A 26,473-nucleotide genomic window follows, 5' to 3' on the forward strand; every position below is an offset into this window, starting at 1 on the left:
GGCCACGAACCTGCGATCCTCCTGTCTCAGCCTCCCAGGTACTGGGATGACAGGTGTGCACCACCATGCCTGGACCACTGTCACTTTGAGCCGCTCAGCCATTGCCTTCTGTGGGTTTGTGGAGCCTGTGCAGGGCCCTGTGCAGCTTCCTGCAGACCTTCACCCGCAGGCCAGGAGAGGGGAAGGGGGGATTCCAGAGGACCCCGAAGTACTTGGCTGGGGTGGGAGCCACGGCTTGGAGCTGAGGCCACGAACGTGCAGCCTTTGGTACGTGGTAAGTGCATCCAGTGGCTCAGCTCAGTAAGAAGTAACAGGTCAAAGCAAAAACGCACCTGCCCGTGATGGCAAAGCCATGCCTAGAGAAGTGTTGAGGGGTTGCCTCTGAGGAGGTGGCTGGGCTCAGCGTCTTCCGAAGGGTCTGTTAGTGGCCCATAGATGGAGGGTCCAGAGCATGGCCCGGGCTCCCTGCGGGGCTGGCTGGGAAAGTGTCGGGCTCCGCCCTCCTGGACGCTGCAGGTTGAGGGCTGGACGCTGAGCACTTCACCAAGATTTGCCAGTTGCCAGGTGAGGACCACGGGAACATCTGGACCCACTGAGGGGACACTGCCACTGAGAAGGGGCAGGGCTGGGTGTGGCCCAGGTGAGCTCCAGAGATGGGGACGTCCCTGGAGCTAAGGGGTGTGGAGCAGGGACGTGGGGCGGGAAGGTGAGCGTGGGGCGGGAAGGTGAGCTGGGCGCTCTGAGGCCACGACACGAGCCCCGAGGGAAGGCAGGCCTGGGCCTGAGGGTCCCCAGCAGCAGGTGTGGCGCAGAGGTGGGGTCAGGGTCCTCCTCCACAGCCTGGAGGCCTAGGCTGCACAGGCCGGGGTCAGTGTGGCGCAGCACAAAATGTAGACTTGGTGTGGGGTGGCCGGATAGGAAAGCAGGGTCTCGAGGCATTTGCACACCCACGTTCCGGCAGCAGGACCCAGGCCCGTCCAGCTGGCCTGGCAGGCTGTAGGTCCTGGCGGCACTGGGTGCTGTGCTGACCAGGTGATGGGATGCCTGTCCTGTGGTGTCCACGGGAAGCTGCTGTCTGGCCAGCCCAGGGCTGAGCAAGTACAGCTGAAGACAGAGGGGCAAGCTGAAGGTTTGGGAGCCTTGGTGAGGGCACAGAGAGGTGCCCATCTGCCCACTCATCCAGGAGCCTTCTGCCTCTGAGCTATACCCCAGCCCTTTTTTTATTCATTTTGAAACAGAGTCTCACTGAGTTGCAGAGGGCCTCACTAGGTAGCTGAGGCTGTCTGCAAACCGTGATACTCCTTTCTCAGCCTCCTAAATGCTGGGATTTCAAGCATCCGCCACCACGCTGGGCTCCATTCAGTCTTTCAATGCCGTCGTCCCTTGGGCTCGGGCACAGGGGCCGAGTGTTCCACACACCAGCCCATCTTAAGGGGGGGTTGGTTGATGCCCCCAAAGCCACTTCTGGCTGTGAGGCCCTGATCCGGTCCTGACTCCTTTTGGTTTGCCAAGGCCCTTCTTGCTCCCTGCCCCTGGTGGCCACTCTGGCGGGATCCCAAAACAGGCTCAACGGCTGCGGCCAGGGAAGGGTGTGGCTTGTGCGGGCCGTGGCCTGGAGCTGAGTCTTGGTGGGGCCAGCATCTGGGCTTTTTTTTTCTTTTTCTGCAGTACTAGGGATGGAACCCAGGGGCATTGTACCTCTGAGTTTTTGGTCTTTTTTTTACTTTTTGAAACAGAGTCTCACTGAATTGCGAAGGGCCTCGCTAAGTAGCTGAAGCTGTCCTTGTACCACAGTCCTCCAGTCTCCGCCTCCCAAGTGCTGGGATTACGAGCGTGCGCCACTATGCCCAGGCTATATGTGGGCTTTGTGGATTGAGTTATCATTCATGTCTATGTATGTATATGTGTGTGTATGTATATTTCATATACATATGTATACATGTGTGTATAGATGTATAGTATGTATATGTATGTGTGTATGTATGTATGTGTGTGTATATATATGTATATATATATGCATATATATATATATATAATTTCTTGGTACTGGGGATTGAATCCAGGAGCATTTTACCCCAAGCACTTTTTCTTTTTAATTTTGAAATAGGGCCTCACTAAGTTGCTGAGGCTAGTCTCCAACCCTGTGATCCTCCTGTCTTCGCCTCCCGAGTACTGGGATTACAGGTGCGTGCTACCACACCCCGCTCAGTCTTACACTTTTGTGTCCATATGCACGCGCCGCGGCCATCACTGTTCGGAGCCTGGCTTGCTTTTAGCTTCGCCTGGCACATCTCAAATGGCATCTCAGGCCTGCAGGCTGATACCATCCGCTGCGCTGTGGCTGTGGCCGCGGGGAGTGTTTCAGCTGGGACGTGGTTGGGGGCCATGCCCCCTTCCTGTCCCGGGCAACTAGAAATGAGGACGCCCGCGTCTTCCTGGGGAACAAGCCCTCGTCTGGGGCTCACTGCCTCGCAGCCACCACCCATGGTGCTCAGCACCTTCTCAGGCCGGGGCGGGTGCCCGGTCATGGCAGTGTGCTGTGGGGGTTTGGCCAGTTCTGGCCATCTTGTGGACAAACCTGTTGGAGCTGCCAGAGGAGCCATCTGCTGTGGCTTTGGCCCCAGCTTTTCCTTCTTTGGCCTGGACAGGCGTTCTGGAGCTTCTGGTGGGTGCCTGCTCAGAGCCGGCTCTGCCCCGTAGCCTCTGTCCCATCAGTCTTCAGAAGCAGCAGCAGTAAGGAGCTTGGGGCCAGTGGGGCCCTTCATGTATTATACCTTATCCCTTAAGGACCAAAAAGGCTTTTATTTTTGTTTTGTTTTGTTTTGTTTGCGGTACCAGGGATGGAACCCAGGGGCATTATACCTCTGAGGTACACCTCCAGCCCTATCTTGTAGTTTTTTTAAATTTTTTAAATTTTTATTTATTTATTTTTGTGGTACTGGGGGTGGAGCCCAGAGGCTTTCTACCTCAGGGCTATACTCCCAGACCTATTTTATATTTCATTTGGAACAGGGTCTCGCTAAGTTGCCGAGAGCCTCACTAAGTAGCTGAGGCTGGCTTCGAACTTGTGCAATCCTCCTGTCTCAGCCTCCCAAGCGCTGGGATTACAAGCGTGCGCCACCACGCCTGGCTCTAGTCTTTTTTTTTAATTTTTGAAACAGGGTCTCACTGAGTTGCAAAGGGCCTCACCAAGTAACTGAGGCTGTTCGTAACCGCGATCCTCCTATCTCAGCCTCCCAGATCCTGGGATTACAAACCTGCGCCACCACTCCCGGCTCCCCTGGTCTTTTCCGAAGAGTTGCTGGTGACCCAGTAGCCATGCGGGGAAATTCCTGGGTTATGTGAGGACAGGCAGGCTGGACAGTGGGCTCGGAGCTAGGGAAGGGGCCCGTGTCCCCACAAATTCAGCGGGACCTTGGTTCTTGGGTCCCTGGGTGGTGTCCTGGACTTGCCTGTCCCAGGAGCTGAAGGCTGGAGGGGCGTTCACCAGCAACTCTGGGGAGAAGAGCAGAGGGCTAGAGCTGACTCTAGGCACCCAAGGGTGCTGGCCCCGGCTTCTGCAGGACAGAGGTGTGGCTGTAAGGCTGAAACTAGGGCCATAGTCCCAGATGGCACGGACCTATTCTACCCGGCCAAATCTCATTCTTGCAAGGGAGAACATGAATTTAATTAATCCACTAAAGTTTAAATAAGTCTGCCTTTTCTCCTTGGTGAGTGATGGTGAATCACTGTGTGCTCAGCTGTGGCCACCTGTGCCCAGTGTCTTAGCTGGACACTAGGGGCGTCATGGTGCTGGGTGGGTGGCCAGCTGTGGTCTGGCCTCCGGCATACTCCTTTCTTCTGTAGAGTCCCCTCTAAAGCCTTGATTGAGGCCCTTGAACTGTCTGGAGCAATACACTGGTGGTCCTGGTTATTTTCCCTTCCAAATTTTGTGTTGAGGAAATTATTTCCTTAACATATAAGAATATTTAGGCCGGGCGTGGTGGTGCACGCTTGTAATCCCCGCGCTTGGGAGGCGGAGACCAGAGGATCGCGCAGATTCGAAGCCAGCCACACTGGCTTGAGACCCTATTTCCAAAAATAAAAGAGGTCTGGGAGTGTAGCCCGGAGGTAAAAGGGCTTCCAGGAACCCCAGTACCCCCCCACACACACACACAAAAGAATATTTAGAATTCAGAGCCGGGTGTGGCAGCGCACGAGTGTAATCTTAGTGTTTGCGAGGCTGAGACAGGAGGATTTTGGGTTGGCGGCCAGCCACAGCAACTTAGCAAGGTTCTTCACATCTTCATGAGAGCCTGTTTCAAAATAGAAAAAAAAAATTAGGCCTGGGGGTGTAGCTCAGGTGGTAGCCCCTGGCTTCAATCCCCAGCAAAACACACACACACACACACCCCACCCCATTTTCCTTTTTTTTTTTTTTTATGTGGTACTGGGGATGGAATCCAGGGGCCTTTCTACCTCAGGGCTATACTCCCCGACCTGTTTTATATTTTGTTTGGAAACAGGGTCTCACTAAGTTGCTGAGAGCCTCACTAAGTAGCTGAGGCTGGCTTCGAACCTGCGTGATCCTCCTGTCTCAGCCTCCCAAGCGCGGGGATTACAAGTGTGCGCCACACGCCCTACTTCCCTTTTTCCTTTTTGAAGTGAAACTTCCAGAAGTGGCATAAATCTTAGGTAAGACCTCAGTGGTTTTTCCCGGGTCTACACTGGTGCCCAATCAAACCCTTTTGTGCTAAGAAATGACATTCTGCTGTTTCCCTGAATTATCCCCTCAGGTGGGGACGGAGCTGTAAGCAGGACACTCAGACTCTCCCTAAACAGTGATGATAAAGTGAAATCTGTGTCATGATAAAAAAAAAAAAAAAGCAAAGTGCTCTAGGAATGGATTCTGTGGGACCTACCCACCAGGGAGGAGGGTCAGAAAATTAAATGCAAACCTTTGCTCTGAAATGTTGAGATCAAAACAGCCTGAACTAGGCTCCACTGCCTTGTCTTTTTCTTTTTTAACCTGCAGGGCATGTGCCTACGTGCGGGCATGCGGCCTGGCGGGTTACCCCTGGGTGAGAGCCCAGGCCCCTGCAGCCTGCCCTGCGTCTGTGCCCGGCACTGCCTCTTCCTTGACTTTGGCACCAAGATCAGTTGTACCTGTTTTTTTTTGTTGTTTTTTTTTTTGGTGGTTCTGGGGTTCCTGGAAACCCTTCTACCTCTGGGCTACACTCCCAGACCTATTTTTATATTTTTTTATTTGGAAACAGGGTCTCAAGCCAACGCGACTGGCTTCGAAACTGCGCGATCCTCCTGTCTCCGCCTCCCAAGTGCGGGTATTACAAACGTGTGCCACTATGCCCGGCAAGTTGTACCTGTTTATACAGAAAATTTATTGAGAAATAACTTCCGGCACCATAAAATTTACCCCTTCATGTGTATAACCTAGTGTTTTTCAGCACATTCGAGGTGTGCGGCCACCAGCATCATTTGGTTTCAGGATATCTCATCTCCCCAGAGACACCCAGTGCTCACTGGGCAGGCCTCCCCTGCCGGCCGCCCCAGTGGGCCACTTCTGACGCTGGAGTCGCTGAGCTGGACATTGCATGTGTGTGGGGTCGGACAGTGCCTGGCACTTCTTCTGTCCACACTGTAGCACTGCCAGTGCTTCACCCCTCTTGAGGAGTTCCCTGCATTTCTTCCTTATGGATGCAGCCCGCTGTTCATCTATTGACGGGCCCCAGCCGCTGGCTGTGAGCGCTGCTGCCGTGGATACGGGTTTTGGATGCTTTGCCTAGGGCTTCTGAGCTCTGTGTTAGAAAATTAAATGTGAACCTTGAATGCATCAAAGGCTGCATGCAGGTGGCCAGCCCCAAGCCCAGGTAGGGTACCTCTCCCTGTCCGTGCCATGCACCTTGTGGGTCTGGTGAAGCCCACACTCCCTTCTCAGGGAACACTTCCCTCGTGCTGCCTTTATTTTTGTACTGGGAATTGAACCCAGAGCCATTCTACCTTTGACCTAGACCCCTAGCCCTATCATTTTTTATTTTATTTTTAAATTTTATTTTCTTTCTTTTTTTTTGCAGTACTGGGGTGGAACCCAGGGAATTTCTACCTGAGTTACACCCCCAGCCCTATCTTTTTATTCTTTACTTTGAAACAGGGTCTCACTGAGTTGCAAAGGGCGTAAGTAGCTGAGGCTGTCTGCAAACTGCGATCCTGTCTCAGCCTCCCAAATGCTGGGATTACAAAATTGTGCCACCACGCCCGGCTTTTATTTTTTATTTTGAAACAGGGTTTTGCTAGGTTGCTGAGACTGGCCTCAAACCTGTACTCTTCCTGCTCATCCTTTCAAATGCTGGGTTTACAGGTGTGCACCACTATGCCTGGTGTGCCCCACTTTTTGTGTGTGTGGTACTAGGGCTAGAATCCAGGGGCCTTCTACCTCTGGAATACACTTGCAGACCTATTTCAGATTTTATTTGGAAACAGGGTCTAAGAGAGCCGAGAGCCTCACTAAGTAGCTGAGGCTGGCTTCAAACCTGTGTGATCCTCCTGTCTCAGCCTCCCAAGCGCTGGGATTACAAGCGTGTGCCACCACTCCTGCCTGTGCCCCACTTTTTTACTGTGCTCAAACACATATAAAATTTTTATCATCTTAATCATTTTATTACCCTAGTTCAACATCTTGTTGCTTATAGAGTGAGCCAGTCTGCCCTTGATGGGACTTCAGGACATCTAGGAGCTAGCAGGGGGAGGCAGGTAATGGAACCAGCAGGGTGGGTAGGGTGGGGGTCCACCTGCCCCAGAGGCTGAGCCCGGAGTCCTCAGCCTCGGACACTGTGCCTGGGCCTTGAGGGGCTGCTGCACGGGGCTGTCTGTAGATGGCCGGAGCCTTTGCTCACCCCTTCGCTCGGGGCTCGCACATCTGCACTCTAAGTAGATTGTCACACACTGAGAACTCTAGGCTGGGCCGCTGCCTTTCAGAGCAGAGCCTACGTTGCGGAGAGCCATGTTAAAAGTTGCTAGGAGCCAGGCGTGGTGGCGCACACGTGTAATCCCAGCATTTGGGAGGGTAAGACAGAAGGATCGCGGTTTGCAGCCAGCCTCAGGCACTGAGACCCTCTGCTACCTACTGAGACCCTGTTTCAAAATAAAGAATAAAAAAATAGGGCTGGGGGTGTGGCTTGGAGGTAGAATGCCCCTGGGTTTCATCCCCAGTATCCACCCCCCCAATAAAAAACAAGAGTTGCTAAGAACTGCTTATGGGGTAATTCTCAACACCTTCACAACACTATCATCACATCCAGGAATATTCTGACCTACTCTCAATATTTAAAAAAAGGAAGAGTTTGACCTGTTTTGTCCTAGCAAAATTTTTTTTTATTTTGTGACATCTTTTTTTATTTTAGTTTTTTGCAGTGCTGGGAACTGAACCCAGGGCCTCGCACGTGAGGCCAGGCAAGCACACTACCCCTCTTGTAACGAAATCTCCTACCTGCCTTTGGGAATCTCCCATACTTGAGATGGCAGAGCGGAGGCTGCTCCTGTGGCGCCAGCACTGTCTCGGTGGCAGCTCGGGTCTCCAAGGGTGTCTTGCCAGCCACCGCGCTCAGGGATGACCCGCTGACTGCTCGGACCGGGCTCTATGGCCTCGCTGCCCACCTCTTAACTACTAACAGGGTGAGGAACACAGCCCAGACACCCCTCTGGCTTTACACCCACCCCATCTCTGCCATACAATCACCCCTGGGCTTTGAGATGGGCTTCTGTGTGCAGAGGACTACCCAGGGGTTCCGGGGAAAGCGGCAGGATTCCAGTGTAGTGCCCGGTCTGGTTGGCTCTGCCACTAGGTGTGCACAGTGATGTCACACACTTGGCTGATGGGAGGGCAGAGGAGAGAGCATGTCTTTTATTCTTTATGAGTCAGTGGTAGAAAATAGATTTCATAGAGCCGGGCGTGGTGGCGCAGGCTTGTACTCCCAGCATTCAGGAGGCTTACAGGAGGATCGCGGTTCACAGACAGCCTCAGCTACTTAGGCCCTTTTTAACTCAGTGAGATCCGGTTGAACACAGGGGCATTCTACCTCCACGCTACACCCCAGCCCTATTTTATTTTTATTTGGAAACAGAGTCTCTCTAGTTTGAGAGTCTTAACTCTTTGCTTGAGGCAGCTCTCAAACCTGCAAGCCTCCTGTCTCAGCCTCCCAAGTACTGGGATTATAAGTGTGTGCCGAGCCGGGCGTGGGGGCGCACGCTTGTAATCCCAGCATTTGGGAGGCTGAAACTGGAGGATCACGGTTCGCAGACAGCCTCAGCTACAGCTACTTAGTGAGGCCCTCTGCAACTCAGTGAGACCCTGTTTCAAAAAAAGAATAAAAAATAGGGCTGGGGTGCATCCTGGAGGTAGAACGCCACTGGGTTCCATCCCCAAACCCACAAAACAAAACAAACAGTAAGTGTGTGCCGCCACGCCCAGCTCTCACCTTGCCAACTGAAGCACAGTTCAGAGGCCTTGCACACACTCACACTGTGTGGTCGTCACCATCTTCCATCCGCCAAGCTCTCATCTCCTCAAAGGGACACTGGCTCCCCACTCCTGTGGCACAGCAAGGCCCCTGCGGCCAGGCCTCGGGTCCATACCGCAGCGAGGCCATTTCACAGATGGAGCACCAGGACCTGAGTGCCAAGTGGCCCCCAGAGAGCCAGGACTCGGCTCTGCCTGTGAGACCTGGTGCCCACGCAGAGCACGCGTGGGAAGGAAAGGCCTTTAAGTGGGGGATGATCACGTGGCTTCACGCAGTGCTGTGTGCGCAGTACCCGGGATCGTCATGGCTGCACCTTGGCCACACTGTCCTGGGGCAATCTTCAGCTGTGTTCTTTATGGACAGATGCTCAGGGCCCGATACCCGCATTCTACCTGGCAAATCAATGGCCACTCAGAAGGGATGGGTGGCCAGGGACATTTTAGGGCTCTGACCCTGCGCTGGCATGTCCAGCTGCTCAGCATCATTGGAGAGCTGATGTCTTGGGCAGGGGATGAGAGGGGCCTGTGTGCTGAGTGGAGGTGAAGCAAGCTCGCCTGGCCACCCTCAGCAGGCCGTGGACCCCACGCCCCACCCCGAGAGGACACCAGAGAGTCCTGCAGTGAAGGACGGCAGGCCTAACCCCAGGGGTCTCCTGTGGAGCAGGAGGGGCGGCGCCAGGGGCTGCCCATGCTCCCTGCTGGGCTCTGTCCTGACCCTGCAGATCCCCAGTGCAAGGCCACGCAGGAGATGTGTCCAGCAGTGGCAGCGTGAGGCCTGTGGCTCACCTCGCCCACGGCACTGCATCTGCAGAAGTTACCGCTACAAAGGAGAGGGTGCCCCGACGGCTTCATGTTGCTTTTTCTGAAAGAGCAAGGGCCTGGCTGCACCCCAGCATGGCAGCCCCTTCTAACAGAAACTGCAGTCCAATCCCCGCCAGGGTCCTCACCACTTTGAACCCTCACGAGCAGCTGCAGGTCTGGCAGGTGCACAGGTTCTTCAGGCTGAGGAAAGACAGTAACCCAGCATCACCACCTGGTGGAGGCCGCCATCTGCCCAGCCTCCAATGGAGCGGGTCTCCATTCCAGATGGGGAGAAACCCACACCACAGCCCACACAGCGGGCACGAGGGCGACTGGGCCTCTTTTCAAGGTCTTTCAGCACAGAGCTTTCTCCAGGCCATGCCATGCACAGGAGACCAGCGCCTGTATGAGCATAAGTGCATGTGCATGTGTGTACATGTGTGCACACACGTGTCCAGATGCGTGTTTTGTGGCCCCCCCCCCACCCGGGGGCACGATTTCTTCCCACGGGACTGTGCTGCCAGCCTGCAGTTGCACACCATGTTTAGCATCCTGGGCACCCAGAGTCTGAGTCACCCCAGACCAGCAGTGGCCATCCTATGCTGCCCCTCTCCGTCCCTGTCTCCCAGGTGCCAGTGGAGATCAAGGCCTCTCTCCCTGCTGAGTCTATTAAGGAAAAGCTCACTGGCATCCAGAGGTGTGCTGCCCCCGGGTCCTACCTGGGGTTCTTTCCCCAAGCTGCTCCTCTGCCCAGGAAGCCAAGCGCTGACACGGTCCCTCCCTGCCTTTCAGATAAAGATTCTTTGGATGAAAATCAGACCACTGTACCCCGGCACTACCACCCCACCTAAAATCCACCTTGCTGTGCTCAGTAGCTCCCCTGGCTGTTGTCCGGGTGCTCAGCATCAGTGGAGAGTTGATGTCCTGGGCGGGGACTGAGAGGGGTCTGTGTGGCAATGTGGGGGGAAGCAAGCCCACCTGGCCACCCTCAGCAGGCCATGGACCCTCCACCCCACCCCGAGAGGACACCAGTTTCCAGCCAGGCAGATGGCTCCGATGCTGGCTGTGCCAGGCTTGGGGACCGCCCAGCCGGCCTGGGAGGACAGACAGGCTCAAAGGTGGAACAAGGTGGAACAACGTTCGCTGGAGACTGTACTTCTCCAGGGTGCTAAATATCGCGAGGCTTCGTGCCTATTCACATTCCACAAAGACCAAAGTACATAATTGGGGATATTATGGAATCAGAACTAAATATACAAAGATGTCACCTTCTCTCTCACAAGTGAGAGAGCTGCCCGGCTAGTAAAAGGTTGGTGTGAGCCAGGTGTGGTGGCACACCTGTAATCCCAGCATTCAGCATCCGGGAGGCTGAAACTGGAGGATCGTGGTTCAGGACAGCCTCAGCTACTTAGTGAGGCCCTCTGTAACTTAGTGAGACCCTGTTTCAAAATTAAGAATAAAAAGAGCAGGGGGTGTAGCTTGGAGGCAGAATGCCCCTGAGTTTCATCCCCAGATCTGCAGGAAAAAAAAAAAGAAAAAGAAAGGTTGGTGTGCATTTTCTGCGATATGTGTCTTTGGAACTTGGGGCCCAGTGCTGCTGCTTCCAGGGCAGGGGCTGCCGGCCCCAGCCAGTTTCAGTCGGCCCTGCAGCTAGCCAGAGTGCAGGGAGAATGTGTACAGGGCTTGAGCCTCCTGCAGGTGGCGCTGGTCTCTGGGGGCTGAAAGGGTGTGTGGGTCACTAGACCATTTGTCTGATGTGGGATTCCAGCCTGAGACGGGAACTGGAGAAACGGAAAGTCGGAGCCGCCCACACTCGCCTGGGCTGGACGAGGCTCAGGGATGTAACTCCCCTGCCTGGTTGGTGGCGCCGATCCCATCCTTACTGAGAATGTCTGGGGTGGCCTGACGGGAAACACTTCCTGAGGTCCCCTCAAAGCCTTCACAGGCCCTCTGACAGACTGCCCCTCCGTGCAAACAATCAAAACCCACTCTGGGTCCCAGCAGCAAGCTGGCCCTGGGCGATCAAGGCAAAGCCTGCCTGCCGTTCTGGGCAGCAGACGCACTTCCCTTGCTCAAACGCGAGCAGTGCCCAGCTTGGACTGATGGCTTCTTATAGGGACGTTCCTTGAACATACAGATAAACCAGTAAGCCGGACATGGTGGTGCAGGACAGCCTCAGCAATGTACGAGACGCTCAGCAATCTAGCAAGACCCTGTTTCAAAACCAAAAATTAAAAAAGGCTGGGGGAGCCGGGCATGGTGGTACATGCTTGTAATCTCAGCATTCAGGAGGCTGAAACCAGAGGATCGAGGTTTGTGGATAGCCTCAGCTACTTAGTGAGGCCCTTTGCAACTCCGTGAGACCCTGTTTCAAAAATAAAAAAGACTAGCGGGGTGTGGTGGCGCACTCTTCTAATCCCCGCGCTTGGGAGGCGGAAACAGGAGGATCGCGCTGGCTTAAGAGACCGTTTACAAATTTTAAAAAAGTATAAAATAGGTCTGGGAGTGTAGCCTGGAGGTTTCCAGGAACCCCAGTACCACCAAAATAAATAGATTAATTAATAAAAATAAAAAAACTTTAAAAATGGGGCTGAGGGTATAGCTTGGAGGTAAATGCCCCTGGGTTTCATCTCCAGTACTACAAAACTAACTAACTAACTAAATAAATAAATAAATAGGCTGGGGGTATACCTCAAAGGCGAATGGCCTGAGTTTAGTCCCTAGTACCACACACAAAAGACAAATTGGAACTAGCACTTTGAGAAGCACTGGTCTTTCCATTGTCAGTAGTTTAAATATGCAATTCTAGTGGCCCCGGGAGCCGTGCCTCTGCGGCCCAGTGCCCTCTTTCCCTCTCTGTCATCTGCTCCTTAAGCCACAGGACCTCCGGCTGCCAGGTCCCGCACCTGCTCCCTTCCCACAGGGTCCGGTGTCACCACTGGCCTTTGTGTGTCCCTCCACGGCTCTGCCATGGTCCTCTGGTGTTTTCAGTGAGGGGACACCCTGGATCACCAGTGTTCAGTGGTATCTGGCACGCTATTATCTTGCCTATTTAAAAATGTGTCTGCACTGTGCCCACCCCTGGCCACAGCTCCCTTCTCTGCTCTGCCTCACAGGAAAACTGGAAGAAAGGCAGATACTCATTGTGGGGATCTGTCTTCCTGGGTCCCCGCTGTTCCTCAAAACTGCTCATCAGGACATCACTGTATCCAAAGTCACACTCCAAATTCCTGATCCTCCCCCACCCCCTGCCCTGCCTGACCCCAGCCTGGGTAAGGACGACTTATCCTTAGAATTACGTAGGCCAGAGCTGGGCGTGGTGGTGCACGCCTGTAATTCCAGTGCTTGGGAAGCTGAGACAGGAGGACCATGGGTTCGTGGCCAGCCTCAGCAACTTGTGAGGCCCTGTTTCAAAAAAAAGAATAAACAACAGGGGGTGTAGCTCAGAGGTCGCCTCTGGGTTCGACCTCTAGTTCTGCCCCCACACCCCAAAATTGCTTAGGCCCAAACCTCTGTACTTAAGATAGCATGGGCAAATCCCCAGAAAGACAGAGCCCACTGAGACCAGCTCGGGCAGCAACAGGCTATCTGAATAGACCTACGGCATGTCCAGGGCCGAATCAGCAATCAAATCAAACATCAAGCCCGGGCCCAGAGGGCTGTGATACTGACTTCCACCGAAGAATTAATGCCACTCCTTCACAAACTTTTCCAGAAGACAGAAGAGAAACACTTCCAACTCCTTTTTTAAGGCCAGAAGTAAGTTGCTACTAAGGTCAAAGACATCATAGGAAACCCACAAACCAGTACCTGCTGTGAACATGGATGCCAAATCCCGATCCAAGCGGTAGTGCTCCCAATCCAAGAATGCACAAGGAGGATTGATGATGTACCGTGGAATGCACGGGAGGGTCCATGTCTGAAAATCAACCTAATGTACTACATTAAAAGAATTTAAAAAAAACCCCACACAATCAGTAGATACAGAAAAAGCATTGGACACAGTCCTATACTTATTCATGACACAAATGCTCAATACCCTGGGGATAGTGAGGAACCTCCTTAGCCTGGTAAGGGCATCTATGAAAAACCCACCCACAGCCAACATCACTTAACCAGCGAAGGCACGCGAGGCATCCCCCGAGACATCTGCTCCTGCCTCTGCTCAACTGGAGCTTCTAGCCAGACAGCCAGGCAAGGGGAAATAGAAGGAAGAGGCAAACTTTATTCACAGATGACCTGGTCTTGTATTTAGAAAATCCTCAGGAATCCACTGGGAGACCATCTGGGCTAGTACACAGGTTCGGCAGGGTTGTAAGATCCAGAGCTCCTCGGGTCTTCCTGCACCCCTTCCTTACCCAGCGCAGGCCCTGCCCTCCCGCTCCCTTCCTGCCCTTCCCACCATCTATTACCTGCCCAGGTGTCATAATGACTTTATTTACTTTGTGGCACTAGGGATTGCACCGAGCTACACCCCAGCCCTTTTTATTTTGAAGCAGGGTCTCGCTAAGTGACTGCGCTAGCCTCCAACCTGCAGTTCTCCTGCCTCAGCCTCTTGAGTACTAGGGCTGTACCACCATGTGGGGCTCAGAATTACTTTTCTTTTTTGTTGGTGGTACTAGGGATCGAGCCTAGGGGTATTCCAACCTCTGAGCTATACCCGAGCCCTATTTATTTTGAAACTTGCTGAGGGCCTAAGTTGTTGAGGCTGTTCTTGAACCTGCGATCCTCCCATCTCAGCCTTCCAAGTACTGGGATTACAGGTGTGAGCCACTGCACGGAGCTCTCAGAATAACTCTTGAAGGGTCACATCCTTCCTCCCTCTGTTCCAAGTCCTTTGATAGCTCCCACCTCATTTTCGAGGACGCCAACATTCTGACCCTAGAGGATCTCTTGAGGTGACACGGTTCTCATTATCCAATGTCTGGCAGGGCTCCTCTCCTCCCTGGACTCTGTCTGCAGCCGAATGACCAGGTCCACTCACTCACGGCACTCTGCACGAGAGGGCCCTGCCAAGTACAGAGGTTAAGGACCTTAAAGCCCACAGACACTCCGGTTCCCTGCTCTCCAAGGGCTGGCCCCTAAAGGTCACCTCTCCCGTGAGGTTCGAGGTGATGCCCATTTCCAGGCCGCGCGGGCCCTGCAAAGCTGACCTCCTGAGGATGGAACCTGCGCCCCTGCGGCGCATTCGTCTTGGGCATTGAATCTCCTTCCCAGGACCTGGCCGGATGCCATGCAAGTGCTCACCCGGTGGGGCTCACCTTGAGTGACCCTGGGGGACCCACCTGGAGGGCTCGGGGTCGCCGGGAGCTGTTAGTAGAGGTGACCCCAGGCCCCGCGCCGCGGCCTCCCAAGGTCGTTGTACACCGGCGCAGGACCCCTGCGGACCCCAGGGGCGCTCGGCAGAATCTGGGAGAGGCTGGGCCTTGCTGGGGATCTGGGGCCGAGTCTAGCTCGGCCCAGGTAAGAGGAGCGCGGCTCGGAGGACCTGCCATCACCAGCCAGGCTTGGGTGGCAGGCGCCCCGAGCAAGAGGTAAGGCGGGGCCCGGGCGAGCCCTCTGCACCTGCGGCCGGGGGCGTGGCGGAGGCGGGGCCTCGGGCGTGGCTACTGCGCCTGCGGGAAGGAGCGGGGCGGGGCCTCAGGCGTGGCTAGTGCGCCTGCGGAAGGGGGCGGGGCGGGGCCGCCGAGGCACCTATCACGCCCGTGGAAAGGGGCGGGGTGGGGCGGGGCCCACGGCCGGCGCCCACTGCGCCTGCGGGAGGGGGCGGGGCTGCGGCAGCGACACCGCGCCTGCGTGACGCGGCGGCGGGGCGCTCGCTCCCGCCCGTGGGCCGCCGCCTCAGCCGCCGCCTCCCGGGGCCGCGCACGCGCCGCCGCCGCCGCCGCCGCCCCCGGCCCGCGCCCGCCGCCCGCGCCCGCCCGCCGCAGCCTCGCCGGCCCGCTCGGTGCCTCCCCGGCCGGGGCCGCGCGCCCGCAGCATGCAGCAGCAGCAGCCCGGGCGGCGGCGGCGGCCGTGAGGCGAGGGCCGTGCGCCCGGCGGGCGGCGCGGGAGGGCGGCGGCGCCTTTGTTGGGGCCGGGCCGCCGCGGCCTTTGTCTGCAGATGGTGGACGCCGGCGGCCGCGCGGCGGCCGAGGGCTGGAGGCGGATGGAGGTCCCGCCGGACTGTGCGGACCTGGTGCCGCTGGACCGCTACGACGCGGCGCGGGCCAAGATCGCCGCCAACCTGCAGTGGATCTGCGCCAAGGCCTACGGGCGAGGTGGGCGCGGGCGCGGGCCTGGCGGTTGGTCCCCGCGCGCCCGGCGGCTCGGCGGGCGCGTCCGCCCGGGACCCCGGCCCGGCCTCGGCGCTGGGCGGGGGGCGCCGGGCGGGGGGCGCCGGGCGGGGCCGCGGGCCAGGACGGGGTCCTGCGGCGCTGGACGGCTCGGGCCCGCCGGCGCGGGCGGCCTCGGCTCCCAGCCGTCCTGCCTAATGTGGATTTCGTTGGTTACCGAACGGGGGCTGCCGAATCCCCGGCTGGAAACTGGGCCTTATTGGGATCCTGCGGGTCCCCGCGATCCCTTTGGTTAATTCCTTTTGTGAAGAACTAGGTAACCTTGTCGTGGAGTCGTCAGGCCTAATGTGCTTAGTGGATTAAGGCTTCTGGGTTCAGGCTCTGCTAACCTCGCTGGGAACGGGTTGGTTCCCGTGGCTTTCCGTATTAATTTTGGGTGTTTTCAGGTACAAAATTAAGGGTTCATGCTTGTGTCATTCTGGCAGTTTGAAGCATAAATTGTCATTGTTTTGGTGAAACCACCGGCTCTCCAGTACGCGGTGCAGCGGCAGCCCTTTCTGACCAGGGCTCGTTGACCGGCTTTGCAAACTTGCTGAGCCGGCGGTCCTGTGACAGTGGCCTGTGCTCCAGCCAGCCTCCAGTTAGTCATAAGCACAAACGTGTTTTGTAAGTCTCGGGGATTAAGTACACTATCTAGTTTAGACTGGTGTTTGTGGTGGGTAGGTAGCAGTAGGGAAATCTTTGTTTTATAGTTTTCAGCTTTACAATCTTTGTTTTCTGTTTCTGTTTAACTTCACTCAGGCTCTGCATAGTGAGGGAGAAACGCTGCCACTCACCCGACTTTGACCGACTTAAAGAAGTGGAGTTAATAGATTAGATATGTAACATCCTAGAAAATAACACTAGAGGACACTGGGTGCCAGTCAGTACCCACTTAGAGGGTCCAGGCGCTTCTTCTGCTCCACCCCTTCCCACCTACCCACTTCTGTGTTAGTCATAGTTTTGCTTTTCTCTGTATTCCACCCCATATGTTTAGGTCGTGAAACTAGATGGCTGAGCTTTACCTGTTTTTGCACCTTTCATAGTAATATCTTCTCTATTCCATGTTATGTTGGGTTCTTCCAGGCTTCACCCGACCTCCCTACATTCTTTTACATTGTTGTGTAGTATTTCACTGAGGCCTGTATACAGTATGCCACTCTCCTGTTATAAGTGCTGGCCTGGGTCCAGGTTTTTGTTGTTAAACATGGTACATTTTTGAACACAGTTTCTGGGTCTGTGTAAAGGTTCAACTCATATATATGTATACATACAAATATATGCATATAAATTGGTACTGGGGATTGAACATAGGGGCATTCGACCTCTAAGCTGTACCCTCAGCTTTATTTTGATTTAAAACTTTTGTGTGTGTGGCTCTGGGGGTTGAACCAGGGCATTCTACCTCTGAGCTACACCTCCAGCCCTATTTTCTCTTATTTTGAAACAGGGTCTCACTAAGTTGCAGAGGACCTCACCAAGTAGCTGAGGCTGCCCCTGAACCCGTGATCCTCCTGTCTCAGCCTCCCAGCTTTATTTTTAATTTTGCAACAGAGTCTTGCTACAGTTGCTGAGAGCCTCACTAAGTTGCTGAGGCTAACTTTGAACCTATAGTCCTCCTGTCTCAAGTTCTGGGATTAGAGGCATGAGCCACTACGCCTGGCTCAGAATCTCTCTTTTAAGTTTATAAATTTGAGGGTCCCAATCCAGATGACCAGGAAGACTTCCCAGGGTTCAGGTAGATCTCGTACATGCTAAGTATGGTGTTGGGAACACAGCCTGGTTGTAAATTTGTAGCTACCCATTGGGGGTTGTATCTTCCAGGAAACTGGGCAGGGAGAAAATTTGGGTAGGATATATAGATTCTTTCCCCCAAAACTCTCATCTAACCCATGGGGAATCGTTTTCTTCTTTTGGAAACCTCTGTGTACTCTCCAGCTGAGGTTGCTGGTCACCGCACGATGCTTTCAGTTTGGACTCTCCAGCGGTCAGCCACTTTGGGGAGGTTTGGTGGGAAGGTGGCACAAGCGTTTTACTCGTGGTGCCATTGTCCCATAGGCTGTGAAGTGAGAGCAGTTTTGCTCTGTGTAGGGAGTGAAGGCATATGCACACTCCAGGCTGGCTGTTAGAGGCTGCCCCTTGGTTGCTGCTGGGGTTCTGCGGCCCTGGGCACCAGGGGAGTGAGTGGCAGGCTCGAGCTCCCTGTGGTGATGCGAAACGTCTCCTGCAGCGGTACTCGTTTTTGGTGCCACAGCCAAGTCTTAGGGCTGCCCTTCGATCTTTACATCCTCCTCCCTCCTTCTTGGTAAGGTGCATTTGATTGACAGTCTTGTAGTTACTTTTTAAAAGTAACTTACTGGACATGTTGAAAATTGTTCACTTAAACATGTCTGTAAGAGGAGAGGGGTCTGCTTAGCTGCTAGCGTGTGTGGTAACATTTTGGGTGAAAGTTGCACAAAATTGCTAAGAGGATTAAAGGGGTGACTTGAGTGCTGTTCATTTTACAGACTAGAGTGCTGGACTGTGGCTGTGGCATTCCTGGCTTTTGCATCTGGTCCACTGTGTATTTCCTGCGTGCCCTTAACAAACAAGGCATCTGAGCCTTGGTTTCAAGCATGAGCTTGTGTTATCTCTCAAAGACAACATTAAAAAACAACCCAGGGAAAGTATGAGTAGGCCCTCAACTACTGCAGGGGCGTGCTGTGTAGCTCCGGGGACTGACCTGGCCCTGCACCCCAGGGCAGTGCTGCCTTGCATCCTGGGCACTCTGTGTGGGCGCTCCTCTTCCCACCTTAACCACACCCACTGGCTTCAAGAGGGGCTCCATCCTGCAGGGGTCTCTGCTGGTGAGGAGTGCCCCACCCCCTCCAGTTCCTGGTCTCCCCCTCTGGCCAGAGCCTCTTAAACGCAGGTTGTGGAGCGAGAAGTCTGCTTGTTTGATGACATTTGCACTCTGCTTTCCTTAATTGGCGTGAGGGGCAGAACCCTTCATTATCTCCTCCAGGGCCCCTGTGGCTCTGCTCTAGTGGTGGGCTGAGAGGAGCCTCCGTGGGGCCTCCGCTCCAGAGCTGGTGCGGCACCTCTTCTTGCTTCCCTGCCTGTTCCTGACAGCGGTAGGGCTGCCTGCATAGTCCAGGTTCTGAAGCACATTACCAAGTTGTTCAGATTATTGGTTATGGGTTTCATTTGTATTTTTAATAGCTCTTGGAGTTGGATGTTTCTGGGGTGTGAGGTTCACCGAGCGCCGTTAGGTAGAGCTGACACTGCCCTTGGTAGTAGGCCCCTTCTGAAGTGCTCCTGAGCTCGTGGTCTGGTTCTGTGTGCATCTCCCTAAGGCCTGGGGGCCGGGTTGCCCTGGAGCTCTGCCTCATCCTGTCGAGTACTCAAGTGCTTGGCGATGGAGGATAGGGAGGTGTTTTTGCAGTTCTGTCTGGGTGGTCAGAAGTGGGGGAATTTATATTTCCAAGGTAGGTCAGTTTATTCATGGTCTCTTCCCGATCCTAATGTCACAGGTTTATTCATCAAGGGACATAAATCCGTCTTTCAGTTCAGTCTGTTCTAGTCCTTTAAGTCTGAATGGCTCTCCAAAGGGCCGGTACGACTGTGCTTCAGGACTTTAACTTTGGGCGAGCATGCCCCCGTCTGCCCCGCGGCCCTTTTCTGTATCTGACCCCAGAGTGCTCTGCTTGCTTGTTGCACTTACTCACTTGGCTCTGGGCTTGCTTTCGCTGCTGCTTTTTCTTTGTGGCCCCATCAGTATTCTGTGTGCCAGGGCTCTTTCTCACTTCCTAGTTGCCCTGCAGAAAAACGCAGATTGTTACCGGTTTGCATTTTGAGGGAGGCCAGGGTGGAGTCAGTATTATAGTCATAACCAGTGATAATCAAGTGGTTTTTTTGATTATGTGCCTAACTTTTTGTTATAAAAGATATAAGGGGGGATTTTATGATGCAGTCTTTGTCGACTAAAATCTCTATGAAATATGGACAGACACAGAGGAGTAACTCAAGGGTTAAAAGATAACTGTGGTGTCGCTGCAGCTCTGTGGGCAGATCCTCCAGTGCTCAGGATGGGAGGGGGGTTCTGAGAGACTTCATGGGGCCACAGACTCTGCAGGACAGAGAAGCTTGGGCGACCCCAGGAGTTGAGGGGAGGGCATTTGTGTTCTGGGATTAACCTTGTTTAGGCACAGGCATCTTGGACTGAAATAGTAGGTGATTAGTTTGAGAATAGCCTGGGGCCAGATCGTATACAGTGTTCTGGCTGCCCGGAGATTTCTTTGATGGTGTACGCCTGGGAAGGTTTTTAAGCAGGGCTTGGCATGCTGAGAGAGGAGCCTGGAAGAGGTTTTAGCAGGATGAAATGGGTGGTGTCGTAGGATGGGGGGGTCTGGGGACTGACGTCTCAGAGGCTGGAGGTGCCCTGGGCTGGCCTGTTCATTTGCAGTGGAGTGAGGTGTGTAGGCTGAGTCCAGAAATGCTGTAAAAGCAAGAGGTGGGTGAGTGAGTGAGGGCAGCTGAGCCTGCAGTGTCAGCGGACATGGGCCCTGCTGCCCTTGGTGGGAGGGTTATTGCGTGTGCGTGGTGCTCGTCATGGGACCCAGGACCGCGCGCTGTCGGCTTTGGTCACGTACAGAATGACGGTCCTTGAGTTTTTATTTCTGCCGTCTCTCCTGAGCTCCCACCTAGCCCTCTTTCTGTTGTGTCTCCCCACATGGTGGAGGGTTTGAATGCAGAACCTCAAGTCTGCTAAGCCCTTTTTTATATATAGACGCTCGACTTACAGTGGGGTTGCGTCCAGATAAAGCCCACCGAAAATTGAAACTGTCAAGTCAAAATGCATCTAACGCCCTGCCTCCCCTTCGGGACATCGCAGCTCAGCAGTGCGGCACTCGTCGGGTCTTGGTTGTTCACTCTGGTGATCCCGGCATGCCAAAGGGAGTATCGTTTGGCATATTGCTGGCCGGGAAGGTGATCAGAATTCAGAATTTTCAGTGCAGTTTCTACTGAACACATGTTGCTTCTGTGTCATGGTTAGGTCGGACCCTGGTAACTCAAGGGCCACAGTGCTGGTTTGCTGAAGTATCTCCTGGTCACTGCAGACGCGGCCAGCCACCGTTACAGACGTGTGGGTTCAGTCCGCGTCTTGCTGTGAATTGTGGGGTCCCCTCTGTGCTCCTCGGGCCTCGGGTAGTGAAGGGCCAGTTCTTGACAAAAGCTGGGCACTTCCTTCTCTAGAGAGGAGCAGCTGCTACTGGAGGATGGGGAGGAGGGGGCTCCTGGAGGGATCTGGTAGGAAGTGAGGCCTAGCGCATGGCCTAGGCGGGTGAGGACGGGGCAGGGGCAAGGAGGTGGGCATGCAGGTGGGCATGGGTGTGTCTCACCCAGGGAAAGGCTGGAGGGAGTGGAAGGCAAGATTAGACTGGACAGAGTGCTGAGACAGGTCTCACAATGCCTGCAGTGGCTGATTGGACTGTTGATAAGCCCTTGTGTGGTTTTGCTCTGTGTGAGTTGGGAGCCATTGAAGGTTCCTGAGGATGGGGTGGGGGTGATCATTTGAGCTTTTCAGTCTGTTGGAGCAAGGCAGTTGTTGCCCACCGCAAGTACTCTCAATGCAAACTTGTTTTGGACCTTTGAGAATAATACCTTTATTGAGGTGTGCTTTACGTACATTAAGACACACATTTCGGAGTATAAGCCGGGCGTGGTGGCCCACACCTACAATAGTCTCAGCAATGTAGTGAGACCCTGTTTCAAAATAAAACAGGGCTGGAGTATAGCTTGGAGGTAGAAGGCCCTTGGGTTCAGCACCCAATATCATAAAAAGAAAAAGTATAGTTGGGTGAGTTTAATGGAAGGTGCACACTGCTCTGGCCCCTGTCACAATTGAGAGAAAGAGCATTTTCGTCCCTGCCCACGGTCCCTGTCCCCGCCCAGGGCCTCCTGACTTGCTACAGTTTGCTGCAGATTAGACCTGTCTTTCTGGAGTTTCTTGTCATCTCTGCACGCAGCAAGGATGCTAGCTTCCTTTACTCAGTGCAGTGTATTGGAGGCTCACCATGTGTAGATCTTCCCTACTCAGTAGTATTCTGTTGTATGGCCAGCCCCACATTTTACTCCTCCAATACTTTGCTTTACCGCACCTGCGGGTGATTGTTTTGTTTTCATTTGGGAGCTTTTATGAATAAGGTTCATGTGAGCATGGACTCATGTGGACCAAGTTTTCACTTACTTCAGATAGGAGACATGGCACTACTGTTAATGCATGTTTAACTTCCTGAGAAAGTGCCCGCGTGCTCTCCAGAGCGGCTGCCATTTTTACTAGCAGCGCCTGCACGTTGTGGCTGCTCTCCTCCCTGCCGGCCGCTCGGGACCTTGCTGGCTCCCTGTGCTTTACTTGCATTTCCCTGATGAAAAATGATGATGAGCATTTGCGAAGTTTTGGCCATGTGAGTATCTTCTATGAGATACCTCTTAAAATCTTGGACAGTTAAAAATAAGTTTTTTACTTGAGATAACTGTATATTAACGTGTGGTTGTAAGAAATAGCGCAGAGGTCCTTGCTTTCCTGGTGGTAACCTGTCTTAAACTAGAGGACGACTATAGCGGATCCACCGACCTTTGAGTAATCCAGAAGGAGAACATCCACTCCTTTCAAGACCTCTCCTGCTGCCCGTTCTGGCCAGGTCTGCCTCCCTTCTGCCTTGGCACATTTTGCCCTTCCTTTATTTGAGACTGGGACCCTTTTCCCACATAAGCATGTAGTGCCGCCTTGATGGCATCCCATGTGTCCATGGATTATATTTTAGTTTTCATCTAGTCTTATATATTTTAAAAGTTTTCCCCATTGCTTTGGTCCATTTGGGCTGCTGCTACAAAATAAGTGCCAGACTTGTCACTCAGGGTTTCCGGTCCGGGAAGCACAAGGCCAGGGTGCCAGCAGACTCGCTGCCTGCTGAAGGCCGTTTCCTGGCCATTGGGTGCACCTGCTCGTGTCCTTGCACGGCAGGAGGGCAGCAAGCTCACTCGGGCCTCCTTATAAGGGCACTCGCCACCGAATCGTCTCCTAAAGCTCTGCCTCTTAGGACACACCATTCAGACCATGCCATGTAGGAGTTATTTAGTACTGTAATTTTTAAGCATTTCTGCTTTCTCTTCTTGCTGTTATGATTTCATTATGGTATGATTTCATTATGGTAAGTTAGTACCGTATTTGGTTTTTATTCTTCGTCCTTTTTTTTGTTTGTTTGTTTTGGTGATGCTGAGGATTGAACTCAGGGACATTCCACCTCTGAGCTACATTCCCAGCCCTGTTTTATTTTGAAGTAGATCCTGCTGGGCTGATGAGAGTCTCACTACTTGCTGAAGCTGTCCTCAAACCTGTGATCCTCCTCTCAGGCTTCCGAGTACTGGGATCACAGACGTATGCTGCCATGCCCAGCTGGTTTCTGTCCTTTTATGGTTCTTTTTTGGGGATGAGACAGAACTGGGGGTTGAACCCAGGGGAATTCTACCTCTGAGCTACAACCCCAGCCCTAGTTTTTATTCATTATTTTGAAACACTAAGTTGTGTGTGTGGGGGTCTCATTAAGTAGCCGAGACTAGACACAAACCTTAGGTCCTCCTGTCTCAGCCTCCTAAGTACTGGGATTACAAGTGTGCCCCACCACACTTGGCCAATTTTCTTTTTTTAAAACTGGTTAAAGTTTGTTTTATGGGCTAGAATGCGGTCTGTTCTGGTGAATGTTCTGTCAGTATTTGAAAAGAATGAGTATGTTACAGTTGTTGGGTAAAGTGGTCTTTGTGTGCCAGTGGGATCCTGTTGGTTGGGTTTTCTTTTCAGCTCTGTCAGCTTTTTTTGTGACTCTGCAGGTGGTATGTACACATTTAGGATTCTAAGGATTGATCTTTTTACCATTATGTGATGTTTCTCTTATTTTTTATTTACTTACTTTTGTCGTACTGGGATCTGAACCCAGGGGCACTTGAGCAATTAGCTACATCCCCAGAACTTAAACAAAAAAAAAGTTTTTTAATTTTATTTTGAGACAAGGTCTTGCCAAGCTGCTGAGGCTGGCCTCTGACTCGTGACCCTCCTGCCTCAGCCTCCTGTGTCACTGGGATTACAGACATGTGTCCCTGGGCCTCGCCATAATGCTCCTTATTGCCCTTAGTAGTTTTCTTTCTGTTTTCTCACATGATTGTATAGTAGTCCCTACTTGTATTTTACATTGTGCAGTTTGAGTTACCCAGGATCGACTGTGGTCTGAAAATATTAAATGAGGAATTTTAGAAGTAACTTCTAGGTTTTAAGTTGCATGCCTTTTGAGCAGTGTGCTGAGGTCTTACACCGTCCTTCCTGGACCGCGAGTCACCCTTTGCCTAGTGTGTCTGTGCTGTGTATGCTGCTCTCCCCTTTGTCCTTTGCATCGTCAGCTGCGTTATTTAAAGTCTCCTATTATAGTTTCATTTCTGTATTGGATATTTTAAAGAAATATCCAATTTTCTAGTTTTGTTTCAGAATATAGTTGTAGAGTCATGAGAGTTGCTTTAAAATGCTTGTCAGATGATTCCAACGTGTCAGTTTGCCATCTTTTAGTAAAGTGAGGATTTTTTTTTTTATTATTTCCTGATTGTTCTGGCCATTATGTTAGGAGATTGCGCTCTTAAGCTTTTTGTTTTAGCAGCATCCCCTGTTGAGGCTTGGCTTGCAGTTTTGGCCTCCATTTGTGGGCTGTGGTCCAGGGTGGTCCCCACTCCCACTGATGCCTGCTGGGTGGTTGAGGGCAAGGGGCTGGGGGGATCGGTGTGGTTTGGCCTCCAGTGCTTGCCAGGTGGTTCCCTTTGCTGAGCCCTGGCTGCATGGGAAAGGAACCTCATGGCCAGCGACTGGTTCCAGGGAGGGGTCTTAGGCTCATCAGGAAGGGAGAGTGTGTCTGGGCTGGCTTTTGTTGCGGGGTCTCTTGCTGGGGCCCCAGGCTGCTCAGTACTAGTGGGGACTCCTACTGAAGCCCTGGTCAGGGCGGGGGCAAGCTGGTGACTTGCTCTTCTGGTAGTCAGCAAGCACCAGGTCTGGCTGGCCCCTGGTGGGGAGAGAAGCCCCTGCTGCTGCCCTCCAGGCCCAGAGGCCCCAGTCGCCTTCTCCTCATCCCCGAAGCTCTCCTCCGCCTGCCCTTGAGTTATTCTGGGTTGGTAGTTGCAGAGGCGGGACAGTGTCCTGGCCTGACCAGGAGCCCTCTGGCTGCTTTCAAAGTGGCTTTGTCTTTGGGTTGCATCAGTATTGCTGGGCTGTTCTTTGGTGTGTGGGTTTCTTTTTTTAGTCCTGCTGTCATTTTGCAGTGCTGCTTGAAGCTGTGGCTTTCTGAATTTTACATGCATTGGAAAATTCTCGTGTTGCGGTTGCTTCGGGACTGTTTCTGCGTGTGCTTTCTGTCTTGCCTTCCCAGGCCTCCAACTCGGTGTCCGTGACAGTGTCTGTCGTTTGCCTTCTCGGCTGCCTTTGTTTCATCGCTCTGCCCTTCGTTCAGGGCACTTGCCTTCCCTCTTCATCTCTCGTGTGTCCAACATCCTGGGCAGCAACCCACTGTGGACTATTAAATTCAACCCCTGTATTTTTGTGTTCCAGAATTTTTTTCTCTCTGATCTGTCAGGTTCTCTCTCTTTCTTTTTTTGAAAATAGCTTCCACTTTTCTGCCCAAATTCCTCTCTTTTCCATTCATCGTTCTAGTGTTCTAGGCATCGCCTTTAAAGTTTGCGGCCCGTGGCTGACCTGGGGTCCTGGGACTTGCGGGTCCTGTGGGTCCGGTTCTCTGTCTCTGTCTCTGGCTTTCAGCAGTCCGCTTGGGAAGCACTTGCACCCGACTCTGAGTTCATTCCGTCGGGGTTTGCTGAGCTGCTGGAGCCTGGTGTCTTTCACCAGGTTTCGGGAGGTTTGGGCCGTATTTGTTAGACTGTTTTCTCACCGCTGCTACCTCGTCAGCTTGGCATCGTCTGGCTCCCGGGACAGTTGGTTTCTGCTGTCCTCAGGGCGGAGGGGAGGCTGCGTTTGCTCTTTTCTCACGTTTGCCTGCTCTTTCCTCCGCCACCCCTTCCCTGCTGCTGGGTCTGTCCTGTGAATTTTGTGTTGGTTTTAGATTTTTTTAGTGCCGGAATTTTTACTTGTTTCTTGTTTTTTTTTCCTTTTTGGTACTGGGGGTTGAACCTAGGACTCTACCTCCAAGCTACACTCCCAGCCCTTTTTATTTTGAAACAGGGTCTTGCTAGATTGCTGGTCTTGAACTTGCAATCCTCCTGTGTCAGCCTCCCAAGTACTAGGGTTACAGGTGATCGCCATTGCACCTGGCTTGTTTCTTGTGTTCTTTCCCTGCAGAGAACTTGTGCCCCCACTTCACAAGGGTTCTCTCCCCTCCTGGAGCTGGCATAGCAGCTGCCTACAGGCGTTGATAGCCCCGTGGGTCTTTGTTGCTGATGGTCTTTTCCCTCGGCTCTCTTTGTTGACTGTGTCCTGGATACCTGAGTATCACGTGTTGAGACTTTTTCCAGCTCCTGTTGGCATCTTCTGGATGTTGGGCGTTTGTGTGTTTGCAGGTGGGCTGCAGTAGCCCCTTGGGTTCAGACCCCAAGCCAGCTTTGTCACCATGGGTTTGTGCCAGCATCACTTCCCTTCTCAATGCCTTCACTGTGCGCTGGGGTCTTCCCATGCCCAGGATGGTGCAGGTGCCTACGTGGTCAGGGAGACCTTCCCGGCCCTCTCTTTGGGGTTGCCTGTACTTTCTGGGCTCAGTGCACTCCTCTGGAAAGGCAGTTTTGGCCACTCCTGCTCAGTGACTGGGGCCGACAGATGGAGCGT

The 26,473-nt window shown here is 53.4% G+C and overlaps 1 protein-coding gene across 4 annotated transcripts in view; it reads left to right on the forward strand.

Moving 5' to 3' along the window:
- Nucleotides 1–15,416: 15,416 nt before the first annotated feature.
- Nucleotides 15,417–26,473, forward strand: part of CAMSAP1 (calmodulin regulated spectrin associated protein 1) — a gene marked incomplete at both ends in the record, with an annotated part of 53,210 nt that continues 42,153 nt past the window's right edge. For 3 of the 4 annotated variants that reach the window (XM_080709140.1, XM_080709139.1, XM_080709141.1), the window contains one exon: nt 15,417–15,573. In XM_080709140.1, the coding sequence (XP_080565266.1) occupies nt 15,417–15,573 (157 nt within the window). The remainder of the gene's footprint in view (nt 15,574–26,473) is intronic. The other variant, XM_080709142.1, reaches the window with a different exon arrangement.

Source organism: Muscardinus avellanarius, assembly GCF_963383645.1.
Source record: "Muscardinus avellanarius genome assembly, chromosome: 13".
NCBI lineage: Eukaryota > Metazoa > Chordata > Mammalia > Rodentia > Gliridae > Muscardinus > Muscardinus avellanarius.